This window comes from Electrona antarctica, assembly GCF_951216825.1.
Source record: "Electrona antarctica genome assembly, chromosome: 9".
Classification (NCBI taxonomy): Eukaryota; Metazoa; Chordata; class Actinopteri; order Myctophiformes; family Myctophidae; genus Electrona; species Electrona antarctica.
Window position 1 is genome coordinate 12,147,817 of NC_136790.1, and position 17,272 is coordinate 12,165,088.

Consider the following 17,272-nt stretch of genomic DNA (forward strand, 5'->3'; position numbering starts at 1 on the left):
ATCCATTTATAATGCAACACGGACAAACAGCCAACTGACACTGATCCATTTATAATGCAACACAGACAAACAGCCAACTGACACTGATCCATTTATAATGTAACAACACGGACAAACAGCCAACTGACACTGATCCATTTATAATGCAACAACACGGACAAACAGACAACTGACACTGATCCATTTATAATGCAACAACACGGACAAACAGCCAACTGACACTGATCCATTTATAATGCAACACGGACAAACAGCCAACTGACACTGATCCATTTCAACACGGACAAACAGCCAACTGACACTGATCCATTTATAATGCAACAACACGGACAAACAGACAACTGACACTGATCCATTTATAATGCAACAACACGGACAAACAGCCAACTGACACTGATCCATTTATAATGCAACACGGACAAACAGCCAACTGACACTGATCCATTTATAATGCAACACGGACAAACAGCCAACTGACACTGATCCATTTCGGCGTCAAGCCTTCCACGTGTATATGAGGGGTTTTCCCAAATGACATCATGTGGCACTGGCAGGCAGCCAGAGTCTATGGACTTTAAATGTTTGTTTAGAGCCAAATTATAAATTCCCCTTTGCCAGCCAACTCTATGTACTTTAATATTTGTTGTTTAGGGTAGTTATGATGTAATGTTTTGCCTGCCAAGTCTATGGACTTTAATGTGTGTGTAGGGTACTTATGATGTAATACTTTAATATGTGTTTAGGGCATTAAATGACAACGTAAGACGTCATCTGGGCGATATAAATACTGCCCTCGCTGCACCCCTCACTTCACACAAGTGTGATTTTTTTACTGTAGCATTGCATGATGCATCTCATTATCACATTGCAAGTCTGTCTGCACTTATGAAGATCCATCAACTTTTAAAATGCAGATAATTCCTAGTATTGCTTGCTATGCTTTAGCATAGTTATTGTAGAATGTAGATTCTAAGCCTGCTTGGTATATAACTATTTTGTGAATACCTTTTCACTGTAAATCGCATTTCTGTTTCTCCATTATAGAAAGACATTAAGCATTTAAAACATATCCTTTGTTGACTGGGGTTCCCCATGGGTCTGTACTTGCCCCCCTCACCCACCGATCTACTGGCTCGTTGTTAGCTTGTAGATCTGCTATTTTTGACAAATGTTTGCCTATTATTATGACATGCTCATAGGGATGCTCGCTTAAGGTCTTTGTGGTTAATATACTCTAAGAACGTTATAATAATAATCTAAAGTAGTGAACCAAGAAGTGTTATGGCTAATTATTTTACAAAAGCAATGATTTAGACAGCAAATACCAAAAAAACATCTCAGTGTCTTATTGTAGCAGTGGGCTAACATTGGGCTGGTATCTGGTTGAATATGTGCTCCTTCAGTGCCTGTGAGCTGCAGCAGCAGCAGCAGCAGCGATGAGTCACTCACTGTGTGCAAGTGACGTCATCCGTGTCTCCTCTTTTCCGCTGTTGGTTTCTAGGGCTGTTTACTGTGGAGGGCAGACCATGCTGCTGCTGCTGCTGCTGCACTGAAGCAGAGGAGAGGAGACCAGAGGGACAGAGAGAACACAGACGACCCAGAGGGACCCAGAGGTGCTGTGTGTGTGTGTGTGTGTGTGTGTGTGTGTGTGTGTGTGTGTGTGTGTGTGTGTGTGTGTGTGTGTGTGTGTGTGTGTGTGTGTGTGTGTGTGTGTGTGTGTGTGTGTGTGTGTGTGTGTGTGTGTGTGTGTGTGTGTGTGTGTGTGTGTGTGTGTGTGTGTGTGTGTGTGTGTGTGTGTGTGTGTGTGTGTGTGTGTGTGTGTGTGTGTGTGTGTGTGTCTGAAAATATCGCTGTTAGTTTTACTTAGTTTCAGTTTAAAAAAAAAACATTTCAAGGTTTCAGAAACCAGGAGGTTTGTGAACCTCTAGGGGTGATTGGCAGTACTGCGGGGCGTTTGCAAAAATTGAGAAAAATATGATTTAGTTTTTGTTTGAAAATTCGTTCTGTACACAAATGTGGTTGTAATGACTTATAATTATAATTAAAGTGAGACTGAGTTGTACATGGTTCACTAAATGTGTAACCTACCTTTTGAAACAGAAATAATGCTGAAGCAGCATGCTGAAATTGAAGTCATTGTGCTTGCATAAAAAATAAGTTTGAAATCTTGTTTGGAATTGACCAAAATTATCTACCGATATTGTCAATGGTAAGCCGGTTTCCGGCTGTCCTGTAAGCCCTGTCTTATTCTTGAAAGATTGTATATTGGCAGAAAAAAAACAATATAACAGGTTCTGCAGTTTTATCATTATCATTATCATTATCGTTATCGTTATCGTTGTCGTTGTTGTTATTATTAACTATTGTAGCATTTCCCCCAAATTAATTGTATACTGTAGCTAGACTGATGTACCACAAATGGTGCATTTGTTAGAAATCTTGTGTTTTTGTCTTCTCGCAGCAGAGAAAAAGCCCCGTGGCCCCCGGCGAAAGCTTGCTATGGACTGCCCTGCACCCCTTGCTGCAGCCCAGCCTAGTACACTGCTTTAGAGGGACACCCCCCCTCCTCCTCCTGCTTGTGGTCTCCATCCAGATACACTGTGCAGGGACTCAACAACACAGATCTGATAGCTGCAACAGGTATTGATTACTGTAGCGTGTGCATGTCTTGTCTCCAAAGATAGACTTGGGAGTAGTTCTTTGCCTGTCTTATTTATCTCTTGTTTGTCTTGCCGATCTCTCCCTCTAGCGTGTCCTGGGTGCTCCAGCCCCCCCCTCCCCCCTCTCCCCTCCCCTAAGAAGATGTCAGTGAGCCTAGCAGCCGACATCCAGCAGGAGGGAGAGAGTGGGCCGATCAACGAGCCCTGCAGCCGAGGCAATGCCTCCCCTCAACTCCAGGGCACCAAGGAGGGGACAGGGGAGGGCCAGGAGCCCGAAGACGGCTCCCTGCACGATGCACAGGTAGAGGACACATCTTTACGGTCCGCTTCCTCTGTATCTAACGCGGTTCTAAATGAATGAATTATTTCAGTCACAGCATTTCAGGGTTGTACAGTGAGAGAAGAAGTAAAGAATGAAAGAGAATTATAGATTATAGATTGTTTGGATTTAGGGACACTACTGCAAATGCAAATTTGGATCAATTTTATTTAATGCTTTCTAGTGTGGCAATTGTATAAATCAAACACACCTATAAGTGCTGTACTTGGCTGCGCTAGTTGCCTTAACCTTCTTGGCTATTTTTTGGTGTGGGGAACCGTAGTGCGACTAAGTATAAATCAGGCTTTAGCTATCGTTTCTCCTACATTCATTCAGAAGCAGCTGCTGAATTTAGCTATCGTTTCTCCTACATTCATTCAGAAGCAGCTGCTGAATTTAGCTATTGTTTCTCCTACATTCATTCAGAAGCAGCTGCTGAATTTAGCTATTGTTTCTCCTACATTCATTCAGAAGCAGCTGCTGAATTTAGCTATTGTTTCTCCTACATTCATTCAGAAGCAGCTGCTGAATTTAGCTATCGTTTCTCCTACATTCATTCAGAAGCAGCTGCTGAATTTAGCTATCGTTTCTCCTACATTCATTCAGAAGCAGCTGCTGAATTTTCAACACCACTGCATTCATTGTGCACACTATTGCCTCATTTCTCAATATCATATGCCAACAGTAATTGTTATTCACACCAATACGTGTGGAGATTGACAAGACACAAACAAAACATCCTGCTAAATTGCTTTTTTGCTAGGGGGCATAATTATGCAATTAACATTAGCTTGCGTAGCATTGATTAGGTCTGACTCATCAGGCACAGTGACACATCTTACCAAAATATCAGATATCAACAAATTGTACGTGTGATATTTATTAGTTGAAGTATTGGTGTCAGGTCAGTAAATATTTGCATTTGAAGATGAGTTTCACTGACAGTGGCTCCACGGGCCTCTGTTCACATGTAGTAAATCACACAGAGGATCTGAATGCCTCTTCCACCATGTTACTGGCATTAGGTTTATAGTATACTATAAAACATGCCTCTTCCACCATGTTACTGACATTAGGTTTATAGTATACTATAAAACATGCCTCTTCCACCATGTTACTGGCATTAGGTTTATAGTATACTATAAAACATGCCTCTTCCACCATGTTACTGACATTAGGTTTATAGTATACTATAAAACATGCCTCTTCCACCATGTTACTGACATTAGGTTTATAGTATACTATAAAACATGCCTCTTCCACCATGTTACTGACATTAGGTTTATAGTATACTATAAAACATGCCTCTTCCACCATGTTACTGACATTAGGTTTATAGTATACTATAAAACATGCCTCTTCCACCATGTTACTGACATTAGGTTTATAGTATACTATAAAACATGAATGCCTCTTCCACCATGTTACTGGCATTAGGTTTATAGTATACTATAAAACATGCCTCTTCCACCATGTTACTGACATTAGGTTTATAGTATACTATAAAACATGCCTCTTCCACCATGTTACTGGCATTAGGTTTATAGTATACTATAAAACATGCCTCTTCCACCATGTTGCTGACATTAGGTTTATAGTATACTATAAAACATGCCTCTTCCACCATGTTACTGACATTAGGTTTATAGTATACTATAAAACATGCCTCTTCCACCATGTTACTGACATTAGGTTTATAGTATACTATAAAACATGCCTCTTCCACCATGTTACTGACATTAGGTTTATAGTATACTATAAAACATGCCTCTTCCACCATGTTGCTGACATTAGGTTTATAGTATACTATAAAACAACATGTTACTGCCATTAGGTTTATAGTATACTATAAAACATGCCTCTTCCACCATGTTACTGACATTAGGTTTATAGTATACTATAAAACATGCCTCTTCCACCATGTTACTGGCATTAGGTTTATAGTATACTATAAAACATGCCTCTTCCACCATGTTACTGACATTAGGTTTATAGTATACTATAAAACATGCCTCTTCCACCATGTTACTGGCATTAGGTTTATAGTATACTATAAAACATGCCTCTTCCACCATGTTACTGACATTAGGTTTATAGTATACTATAAAACATGCCTCTTCTACCATGTTACTGGCATTAGGTTTATAGTATACTATAAAACATGCCTCTTCCACCATGTTACTGGCATTAGGTTTATAGTATACTATAAAACATGCCTCTTCCACCATGTTACTGGCATTAGGTTTATAGTATACTATAAAACACACCATGTTACTGACATTAGGTTTATAGTATACTATAAAACATGCCTCTTCCACCATGTTACTGACATTAGGTTTATAGTATACTATAAAACATGCCTCTTCCACCATGTTACTGGCATTAGGTTTATAGTATACTATAAAACATGCCTCTTCCACCATGTTACTGGCATTACGTTTATAGTATACTATAAAACATGCCTCTTCCACCATGTTACTGGCATTAGGTTTATAGTATACTATAAAACAACATGTTACTGACATTAGGTTTATAGTATACTATAAAACATGCCTCTTCCACCATGTTACTGACATTAGGTTTATAGTATACTATAAAACATGCCTCTTCCACCATGTTACTGACATTAGGTTTATAGTATACTATAAAACATGCCTCTTCCACCATGTTACTGGCATTAGGTTTATAGTATACTATAAAACATGCCTCTTCCACCATGTTACTGACATTAGGTTTATAGTATACTATAAAACATGCCTCTTCCACCATGTTACTGACATTAGGTTTATAGTATACTATAAAACATGCCTCTTCCACCATGTTACTGACATTAGGTTTATAGTATACTATAAAACATGCCTCTTCCACCATGTTACTGACATTAGGTTTATAGTATAAAACATGCCTCTTCCACCATGTTACTGACATTAGGTTTATAGTATACTATAAAACATGCCTCTTCCACCATGTTACTGACATTAGGTTTATAGTATACTATAAAACACACCATGTTACTGACATTAGGTTTATAGTATACTATAAAACAAGCACATATTTCTTTCTTTCCTGTGCATGCGTGCGTGTTTGTGTGTGATTAGGGACAGAAACACAGCCTAATTCAAAACAGCTTTAATGCTCTCCTGTTATTGTTAATGCTCTTATTAACAAACTATATATGGACAGTTAAATGAAGATCTCCTGTTAATCTCCTTTTTTCTTGAAAAACTGGGATTCGAAACTGCATATTGAACTTGTGTATTTGCGCGTCTGTTATTTTACGTATCATATTGTTTCATAGTTTACGTATGTATTTGCAATTTAATGTTAAAATAAGCTATAACATTTAATATGCAACTCTATTATGCAAAGTTGATTTTATTATTTGGTTCTACAATACCTTTCACTTTCTCGTGAACAGAGACGGGCTCCCAACCACAGCCATGGAAGGAAACGGGCCAAGGTGAGTGATTTCATATCCCAACAAGGAGACATTCATTAGTCTTGACTTCCTCAAATATTCCCCTGTAGTCCAGTTACCCGTATGTGATTTGACCCAGGGAAAACTGCAATAGTAATCATTCAAGGTTTTATGTGAGCCCTACAGTCATCCAAATTACATATTAACCCATTCTGGGTGGGAAGTGGGAACCCCTTTTGGTGTTAGCATTATGTTATGCTTTAGCTATTGAAAAATAGCAGACCTACAAGCTCGTAGCGCGCCACCGAGTGGCGCGCTACGAGCTTGTAGGTCTGCTATTTTTTGAAAAATCGAAGAACGACTGACATAGAAACATAGCTTTTTCAGAAAACTGTCAGGATGTAGAAGACATTTTTAGAATCTGATCTCAGGTCAAAATGGGTTAAAGGTTTAACATTATGTACTGTACTGTACATAGCCATGGTTAGTTGGGTACCAATGTCTTCCTGAGCCATGTGGCCCATAGGTCAGGAGCCTATATCCTGTGTCTGTAGCCTGAGGCCGCTTGATGTACACTCCCCCCCCCCCCCACACACACACACCCCTGAACATGACACTTGTTATGTCGTAGGAGTTGCCCCCAATCCAACCCTTGATGCCGAGTGCCAAGCAGGGAGGCATTGGTCAGTTATAGTCTTTGATATGACTCGGCCTGGGAATGAACTCCACCACACAGTCTCGGGGCGTTATTATTATTATTTTTATTGGTCCAAAAGCGCTAGGTGGTGAGTGGGCTGTCTCCCACTCCCATTTTGTTGTTTAAAAATAGATGTGATGTTCACAGTTTGGTCTCTGGGACGACACACCTTATACTTATGGTCAAACCTATACCAGGTTTAGACCATTTTACACGCAGAGGACCAGTGTGGCACAAACTGTCACCCCCCCCCCCCCCCCCCCCCCCCCCTCCTAAAAATAAAGTATTGGGCTAGTACTATAGTGGTACCCCAAATATCCTCTGTAAAAGTGGAAATATTTACCCCAGAATGACTGGACTATTTGCTAGTTTGTTGACTTTCCATTTTTAACGATCTAATCCTCTCAACTGCTGTGTAATAGTGTTGGGAGTCTTCTTATTCTCAGTGGTTCATAATCCTATTACCAAAGAAACACAGTCAAATCCGTACTGCCAATTGAACTGTTATTAAGAAATGAAATGAATAATTTACATTGAGGACTGTGTGGTATTATAGGTGCGACAGAGTAACTTCATCAAGGCCTAGACATTAATACCAGTCAAATTTACTAAGCCTGTTAATCAGCTGATAATAAGGGAAAATTATTATAATTCATAAAGATGTCTACTATCACATATACATTTGTTCCAAGCCAACTCCCTTGGGAAACATTGTGACAGCTGTTGAAAGTTGGGGTACCATTAACACTCCCATCGCCCAGGACGAAGTTCTTTGTCCTTTCTATTAGTAACGCCCGACGCTCAGGACAAAGTATTGTCCTAAAGACGAAGTTTATTGATACGAGAACGGATCGCCTGGCTGTATAGCCCAGGCGTGCCTGCTGGGCTCTCCTCTACGCGCAAGAGTGAGACGTCATCAAAAAACTCCCTCCTCTGTTTAGCTGATGAAAACGAAAATCTTAAAACGTTCATAAATCGCGATCTAAATCATCCCGTCTTTTTCTGAAAAAAGATCCTGTGTTAGACGGCGCTCCGCGGTCCAGTCGCTAGTATCGATAGATTTATTCTTGTCTCCCGTTGTTATCGATCGACTCTAAAGTGCTGTGGCTATTGTTAGCTGCTACACAACATCATGAAGTTCCGGCCGGTCCGTCCGGAAAAGGCGTCCGTGTTTATAAATCGACTGGGCGCATGAATGTAATGGATTAAATAGTTCCGGGCAATTAAAGTGTTAACAACCAATATAAGGCAAAATGTTCCAAATTTCATTATTCTTTAAGTAGCAATAACCAATGAAACCTTATAAGCTTCATTGAACGGGGTCCCATAGTCATTATATCCTTGCCCCCCTCACTTTCTCCCTCTAGTCTACACCAAATCTCTTCCCGAAAATAGCCTATCTACAAACTCACAAGCTTTTTCAGCATGTAGATCTGCCATTTTGCCAAATGTTAACTTGCCAGTGCAGTTAAGACCTGAGGCCGATTCTAAAAATGTCTTCTAAATTCTAACAGTTTTCGGAAAAAACGTATGTTTGCTATAACTATAATGTAAAATGACACAGATGCTTTCCCGGAGTGAATGTGTCGAAGATGCAGGGGTTGGTGGTGACATGAACCCTATTACTGTGTGTGTATTTATAACAGCTCCCACGCCACAGGGTGCACTTGTAATGGTTCTAAAACGTCTAATACCTTCGTTAATGGGATTAGATCTGACCTTCTGCCCTCTTTATATAGTTGTGTGTACACATGACACACACACACACACACACACACACACACACACACACACACACACACACACACACACACACACACACACACACACACACCCCATGTATCTGGGTAATGTCTTTGCTGCAACAGCCCCCTGTTGTCCTGACCTGATTTCTACTATGTGGAATGGATCCTCTCTCATGCCCTTGTTGCACTACAGACTGGTTGAGATGCCAGCCAAGTGTGTCAGCAGAAGGCTCTTTAGTAACAGGAAGAAAAAAGAAGGATGATGATTACAATGTTTTCCCTTCTACTGTATAACATGCCCTCATCAGCCACAGGGTTTTCACGTTCCCTGTGTTCTCCTGTCCTCCCCTCAGAATCTCCTACCTCTGGATTTAGAGTTAGAGTTGTATTGGAAACATACAGCAACAAAGTTGTTTAACTTTTTTATGGTGCATTCACATGGGATCAGGCAAGCGGTAGACGGCAAACCGGAAGTCATTTTAGTGGACGGGAGCCTGGCGGTAAACTGAACAGGACGGCATTTTTTTTTTGCTTTATTGATAGTTATTAGTGAAGATAGACAGGAAGGTGGGAGAGAGAGAGGGGGAGAGACCTGCAGCAAGGGTCGTCATGAACGGGACTCGAACACACGATGCGCTGTCAGGCCAGAGCCTATATGTGGCATGCGCCTGGACCACTAGGCCAGCAGGCGCCCCAATATTTAATCTTTTTACCGTTCCGTGCCATCCAGCAGGTTTTGCCGTTTGCCGTCTACCCCTTGCCTGATTCCATGTGAAGGCAGCATTATTATTCTTTTTTTGTCCCCTTTTCTTTTTTTCTGTGGTGAAAGGAAAGTACTGTCGTATAAACATGCCAGGGGTCTTCATAACATACGTTTACAGGACGCGTCACAAAACAAGGTTGACTAAAAAATAAGTAAGGGGCAGCAATATTATAGTGTTCTTTTCTTTTCAAAATCTTTTTATTTCCGTTTTATAACAGTATAGGTGTCAAGTCACAGGTTCATAGAAAAAATAAAAAATAAAATATCAGATTTTAGTATCAGTGACGGAGGTAAACAAACGTAGCCTACTGTATGAATCACAGAGATCGTGGGCAGACATAATGAAAAGACGGTTATTGTGCAAAACATGCCCCTTCAAGACAAAAGAAAAACATTTTCTCCCCTTCAAGTTCCAATTTAGTATAGCCAATTCCCAATTCCCCAGCCTCTCTACAAGTACTCCATCTCTGCTAACCCCCACAATCAGTCATTGGGAGGGTGAAGAAAGCCTCAGTCTCCTCCGATACCTGGGAGCAATATTATAGTGTTAATGGGTCATATTTATCTCTGTAACATTTATATGCAATATGTTCCACAAGGACTGTGTTTTTGATTGTGTTCCAGTCTAATGCTAAGCTGAAACTGGTACGGAGTCTGGCAGTGTGTGAGGAATCTTCCGGTCCATTCGGCATTGATGGACTTCCAGAATCGGTAAATGCGAACCTATTGCTCTATTCCTGCATCTCCCATACCTTTAATAACCCTCAGTTTCTAGTCTGTAATGTTCATATTTTTTTCCTCTTTTTTTTTTTCATGCATGTAATAATTTGTTTGTCAGCAAAACTTCATAGCCAAATGATTGCACTGAATTGCAAATATTCACTACAGCCGTTGTTTAACCCATTTTGGGCGGGAACCCCTTTTGGTGTTTTAAACATTAAGTTGTAATTTAGCTATTGAAAAATAGCAGATCTACAAGCTCATAGCGCGCCACCGAGTGGCGCGCTACGAGCTTGTAGGTCTGCTATTTTTTTAAAATCGTGAAAATATTTATTTCAGAAAACTGGAGGATTTTGAAGATTTTTTTAAAATTTCGACGTCGGGTCAAAATGGGTTAAAAAATAAAGTGCGTGGGACTATAGACATGTGAGGGCCATTTCACGCCATTGAACAGAGCATGAACAAGCGACCGTTTGGCTTCTGCTGCACAAGCTGTATGGAGTAATTCTATCATGGTCATTCTTTTGCCCTTTTTGGAATTCTTAAGAACTGGTTACCATTGACCATTGACTTCAGTTGTTTTGGAGAAAGCTGCTATGAAGTTTTGCTGGCAAACTCCTTGTGTGTTGTTTGGACAAAGAAATGTTATCCTTGTTTCAACTGGCATGAAGGTAAGTAAATGAAAGAATTTGCATTTTTGGGTGAACTATTGCTTTAATTTAAAGTTACTCATACCGTATTTTACTGGTGCAAACTGCAAAGTGTAGTATACGAGGTTTGGAAGATAAATGGGCTCCCAGTGTTCTGACAATCCAGCTGCGCTGGGAGTGCTGGTTTCAACTTCAATGCCTGCACTGTAGTTCTATCTTTTCCCAGCAATTATGTTTGGGGGACCAACTGACCCCTAAAGAGTTGAGTCGAAGAATTGGCAGAATCTGTGCAGAAAACCTCATGTTTGAATAATAAGTTAATACTAATATTTGTCTTTCTTTTTGTAGGATATCATCCAACTTCACATCAGCTGTCCGTCAGACAAGGAGGAGGAGAAGTCCTCAAAAGATGAGTACGAAAATGAAGAGAAGAAAGACAAGACCCCGCGTAAGATGTTGTCACGTGGTAAGATCTGTTTTTCCATTATTTGATTTGCATGTGCAATTTAGACCATGCTCTTTGGACAGTTTCTCTGAGCAGTGTTTATTTAACATAGTTATTATGTTTGAGGAGATTGTATGGTGTGTTGCTTCCCCACCAGCACTCGCGTAAGAGGCCATCTCTTGTGTTTCTGAACGCAGCTCGTCACGCAGGGTATAACTTCCGAGTCTCGCCATTCTGGGCGTTGCAGGTGTGGTGCTATAGCCATATACTGTAGCTATGACATTGAATGTCTCTGTACAAACGACAACGTTTCGATCTTGATGATAGATCTTTGTCAGGTCAGTATGGTGTGATACTGACCCGACGAAGATCTATCAAGATCGAAACATTGTCGCTAGTTCAATAAAGTCATTCTTTACCAAAAGAATGGTGTGCGGGCCCTACCTCCTTCCATTCCTCTACCCTTTCTCCACATTTCTTGTCTCTCTCCACTGGCATACATACACATAGTGCAGCCTTCGGCCTTCGCAATGTGTGTATTCTTCATAAATTAGTTCAAGTTCATGCATGCTTGACATAATGTCAATGTGCTCCGAATGGGAGTGTTCACGTATCACATGTGAGACAAGTGTACAGTACATGGGTGCTCTTTGATTTATTAAAACCAGTTCTATTGAACTAGATCATTTCAGGTAAAAGGGATCCATCTCCATCTTATTTCTTTACACTTTGTCATCTCTTTCTCTCACTCTTTCACGCCTTCCTTGTCTCTTCTGAAGTTCTCTTTTGCACTCTTTTCTTGTGTCAGTCCACCAAGGCCTTCCGGTATTATTATAATCTGAGAACAGGAGAAAGATTTAACCAATCTCAGTGGAAAACTAGATAAAGTGCCCCTCGGGGCACAGGTCTCCACCAGGGCAGGTCAGGTTGTGGCCTCATGGTGGCGCTATAATAGGCCAATGTGAAAAGGGTGCCATTTCTTCTTACGCCTTGGATGGCTTGAGGCATTTTGTTCCAAAAATGTGTGTTGCAAAAATCCACCTGTTGGTGGCGCTATAACAGGCCAATGTGAAAAGGATGGGATATATTCCTCAGCCTAGTAGGAAGGTCCATGAAAGATTTCACGTAAATTGCACGCTGCGTTCATGATTTGAGGGTTTTTATTAAAAAGGGGCCAATCCTGCAAATGTTGAATGTTAGACAATTCGGATGGAATATGAAATATCGGACAGATCCGTCTTGAATACATGACTATAGAGATAGTGTGTAACGCTTTGCGGGATTTTTGGACAGAATCTGGAGGAGTAATATCCAAAAATGTGTTTTTCAAAAGTCAGGCCGTTCTGGAAAATTTTGGGCAGAGGTTCATCGTTGGCATCCAGGGAGTGTGTGTGCAAAATTTGGCATCGACCAGGTTAATGGTGCCGGAGATTCGCTGGTAACAGACGGACGCACACACACACGGACGAAGTGCAAAACATACTCTCTCCCCATGCCTTCGGCCTGGTGGAGACAATTATTCCCCTGATCGCTGCATTTACTGTATGTGTTCAGATAAATACCAACTGTCTCAGTGGGAACTAGCTACTCAGGGCTCCCACGTGTCTCAGTGGGAACTAGCTACTCAGGGCTCCCACGTGTCTCAGTGGGAACTAGCTACTCAGGGCTCCCACGTGTCTCAGTGGGAACTAGCAACTCAGGGCTCCCACGTGTCTCAGTGGGAACTAGCAACTCAGGGCTCCCACGTGTCTCAGTGGGAACTAGCTACTCAGGGCTCCCACGTGTCTCAGTGGGAACTAGCTACTCAGGGCTCCCACGTGTCTCAGTGGGAACTAGCAACTCAGGGCTCCCACGTGTCTCAGTGGGAACTAGCAACTCAGGGCTCCCACGTGTCTCAGTGGGAACTAGCTACTCAGGGCTCCCACGTGTCTCAGTGGGAACTAGCTACTCAGGGCTCCCACGTGTCTCAGTGGGAACTAGCTACTCAGGGCTCCCACGTGTCTCAGTGGGAACTAGCTACTCAGGGCTCCCACGTGTCTCAGTGGGAACTAGCTACTCAGGGCTCCCACGTGTCTCAGTGGGAACTAGCTACTCAGGGCTCCCACGTGTCTCAGTGGGAACTAGCTACTCAGGAAAACCTGTATGTAGTCTGTATGTAGTTTTACTGTCATGGGGAAATTACAGATTTAGCATCTTTGCTAAATCCAGTGAATTTACATTGCATTCATAATATGTAATGTCCTGTCTAAATAAACAAAGTAAAGTGAAATACTGTATACAGGTAAATAATCAAAGAATGGAATCGGTCAGGGTAGGGGTCATTTCACCCTATCAGATGTGGCTAAATTGTATCATTTAGTATTTTAGCCCATTGGCTGTATGAAAACTATTTAGCCAGCCATGTCTTAAAAGTACACAAAATAGTTGGATGGCTTGAACTGCGTAATGTCCACTGTAAAGGGCCATTCACACCAAGCACCATAACGAAAATTATAACTAGAAAATATTGATCCTAAAGAAACAATGTGGGCTTGCTTCAAGCCAGAAAAAATAGTAGTATAAAAAGTACTAATTCAGTTTGACTTGGTATCTCTGTCTGTGTGTTATATTATGTGTGTGGACGTAGTCTTGCCTCAGATTGGGAGCACCTATTTTGGAGCTTGAAATGTACAAAGGTTTTAGCATCAAAATCTACTTTGAGACCCAATGTACAGGTACTCAAATTGATAGAAAATAGCAGATCTACAAGCTCATAACGTCTCACATTGTAGATCGGCTTTGTATACATTTTTGTATTAACTCTTTGCGAGATGAGATTTCATGTTTCCGGGCCCTTCCGAATAAATATCAATCAGCCGGTAACACACGGAAGTCTATCCCTGTTACAATGCTAGACCCTGGGAGATGGATTGCTGAGGTGGAACGCCACACCTACCATCAGCTCCCAGTACTTCCCGCACGACTTGCTGCACCAAGCCGTGCTACTCATTCGGGATCGAACCCATGAACTTGTTGTCCAACGGAGAGAGCTCTACGAACTGAGCTACCCGGACACAAAAAATAATTTGGGGGGAGTGTCAAAATCACCCTAATAAAGATAAATATACAATAACTAAACACAATTCTCACTTGAATTGGATTGCGATTCTCACTCAATAGTGCCACCCTAGCCCAGTAGTAAATACGGCCCTGATTATATCATATCATTTACTTTTTGTATTACCAAATCACAAAATAGGAACCATTTAATTATTAACTGTAACTGTAAGGACATCCGTTGCAATTAGTCCTTGGTTCAACTCTTATTATTATCAGCTTGAGTCGCAATACACATTTCAGTGTGAGGCTGTGAGCTGTACAAGTATTACTGTATATCGTATCATATCAATAAAGAAACTAGTCGTTACATACTCAACACTTTCTTGATTCTACCAGTCTCACATGTGCTAATCCCTTCTCCCCTTCTACATCTCTGTCAGACTCCAGTCAGGAGTACACAGACTCCACGGGCATCGACGTTCATGAGTTTCTGGTCAACACACTGAAAAACAATCCCAGGTAAGTGACTATTATACATTGCGTCATTCACAGCGTAAAGACCCGCCCCTGCCTGCCTCTGATTGGTAGGGGGACCGCGGGGCGGAGCATTATCACCTTCTACAGCTAGGAAAACACATTCTGCCAGTCAACTCGCTAGAGTCGCTAGCCTAATGTAACCTGACTCCGCCAGATGGGGCAGCAGAGAGTACACTGGGTTCCCCCCTCCTGCTCCCATCTGGGAACTCTCAGGCAGACTTGATGCTCCGGCCACCAAACGGCCTGGCCAATCAGCGGCAGCTAGAGGTGGGATCAAGGCAGCACTGTGAACCCAGTGTACTCTCTGCTGCCCCATTTGGCGGAGTCAGGTTAAGCCTAATGGTCTAATCATTCGAATACCGCAGCCGCCACTATTTTTCCAACAACCGCGGACTAGTTTTTTTTTTGCAGATAAAGTATAGTTCTAGAGTACCACGACGGAGGGCCGCCTTCTCTAGCGAACCTGAGCCAACGAGAGACACCAGTGACAACCGAGCGTGCCGTGTCGAATGTTGCGAACGTCAATCAGAGGCAGGCGGGGGCGGGTCGTTGCGCAACCCTATCGGGATTTTGAATGACGCTTCTACATCAAGGGTTGATCTCATGGGAGATAATCCATCATGGTTTAGGACATGTTGGCATAGGAATGAATCCTGCTGGTCAAGATGAGCTACTGTAGCACTAGCATATAGAGAGGGGAATCCCATCCTCTCACTATTGGATTTCTATTTCGAGTGTTTCTCAGTGTTTGGCATTGAACATGGCCCCTGCTCTAAGCCTCTGGGGGTGTGGGATTGGGAAGGACTGCCCATCCTTACTTTAGACGGCATTGGAAAAGTATTCAGTGCTTGCCTTTGATCTTTGCTTGGTATTCTGTCTGCACTCTACTCAATGATCTCTCACTCATTCCGCCCCTCCCTCTCTCCCTTTGCCTCGACAGGGATCGAATGATGCTGCTCAAACTAGAACAAGATATCCTGGAGTTCATTAATGACGACAAGTGAGCCACATTCTTCCCAACCACTCACTCGTACTTAAATTTAGCCCTCTGAAGTCCATCCCACTTTTATTTATAGGCCACTACAGGTTGTAGTTTTTTTTATATTATGGAGAAAGTTTATGCTGGGCTGTGTTCCCTCTGGCATTTTAACCGTGAGCTTTTTATTGTGTGGGACTCTGTGTCCCCCTGTTGCTGAGATTTCAACATTGCTACAGTAGGTTGAAGTGTTGGTTAACCACTTTCAACCTGCCGTCCCAACTGTGCCTGGCATTATAGGCAACAGAATATATAAATAAAATAAAACAATTACAGTACGGTAATTACCCATTTATTCTATAATTGCAGAGATCTACATGCTCGCAATGCGTCAAGATTCAACATTGTGTGAGCTTGTAGATTATTATTTTATCTATTCACGAAGTGTAAGTGAAATGCTTTTGTGTTGATTGAGCTTCAACCGAATGTAGCCAACTGAGACACAAAGGATCTGAATGGAGTTGGTCAATTCTTTCTCCCGTACACAGTGGGACATGCCGTCCATACACAGTGGGACATGCCGTCCATACACAGTGGGACATGCCGTCCATACACAGTGGGACACGCCGTCCATACACAGTGGGACATGCCGTCCATACACAGTGGGACATGCCGTCCATACACAGTGGGACACGCCGTCCATACACAGTGGGACATGCCGTCCATACACAGTGGAACATGCCGTCCATACACGTCCCTATTCTCCCGTACACAGTGGGACATGCCGTCCATACACATCCCTATTCTGGGGGCAAACATTTGGTAAAAATAGCACATCTACAAGCTCACAACGCCTGAAAAAAGGAAGGGGTCCTTGTGTAGACCACTGTGGGACTCACTGTGGGTCAATTAAGTTTTCTAAAAAACCTATGTTTCTATATCAGTGGTTCTCAAACTATTTCATGGCTGCCGACCCCCATCTGAAAATATTTTGTTCCAGGAACCCCCAGAAGCAAAAATATGAGTTAAAAACGTTTGCTGCGGCCTGGGCCATGGCTCAGTGGTCCAGGCACCTTGGCTGGTAATCCAGTCTGGCAGTGTGCCGCGGGTTCGACTCCCGATCCCGACGGCCTTTACTGCATGTCTTCCCCCCATCTCTCTCCCCATTTCCTGTCAGCCTACTGTCTGTCCCTCCATAAAAAATATATAAAAGCCACAAAAAAAAACATTTAAAAAACGTTTGCTGCGAAAGAATATATATTCAAACAAAGATTTGCACACGTTTTCACGATATATATATATT

At 42.0% G+C, this 17,272-nt stretch overlaps 1 protein-coding gene across 8 annotated transcripts in view; it reads left to right on the forward strand.

Moving 5' to 3' along the window:
• Positions 1-17,272, forward strand: part of r3hdm2 (R3H domain containing 2) — a 314,823-nt gene that overhangs the window by 251,757 nt on the left and 45,794 nt on the right. For all 8 annotated transcript variants that reach the window (XM_079510345.1, XM_079510346.1, XM_079510348.1 and 5 more), the window contains 8 exons: positions 1,502-1,613; positions 2,462-2,640; positions 2,750-2,961; positions 6,398-6,439; positions 10,227-10,313; positions 11,321-11,438; positions 14,897-14,975; positions 15,934-15,993. In XM_079510345.1, coding sequence (XP_079366471.1) covers positions 2,803-2,961; positions 6,398-6,439; positions 10,227-10,313; positions 11,321-11,438; positions 14,897-14,975; positions 15,934-15,993 — 545 coding nt within the window. In that variant the 5' untranslated portion in view covers positions 1,502-1,613; positions 2,462-2,640; positions 2,750-2,802. The remainder of the gene's footprint in view (positions 1-1,501; positions 1,614-2,461; positions 2,641-2,749; positions 2,962-6,397; positions 6,440-10,226; positions 10,314-11,320; positions 11,439-14,896; positions 14,976-15,933; positions 15,994-17,272) is intronic.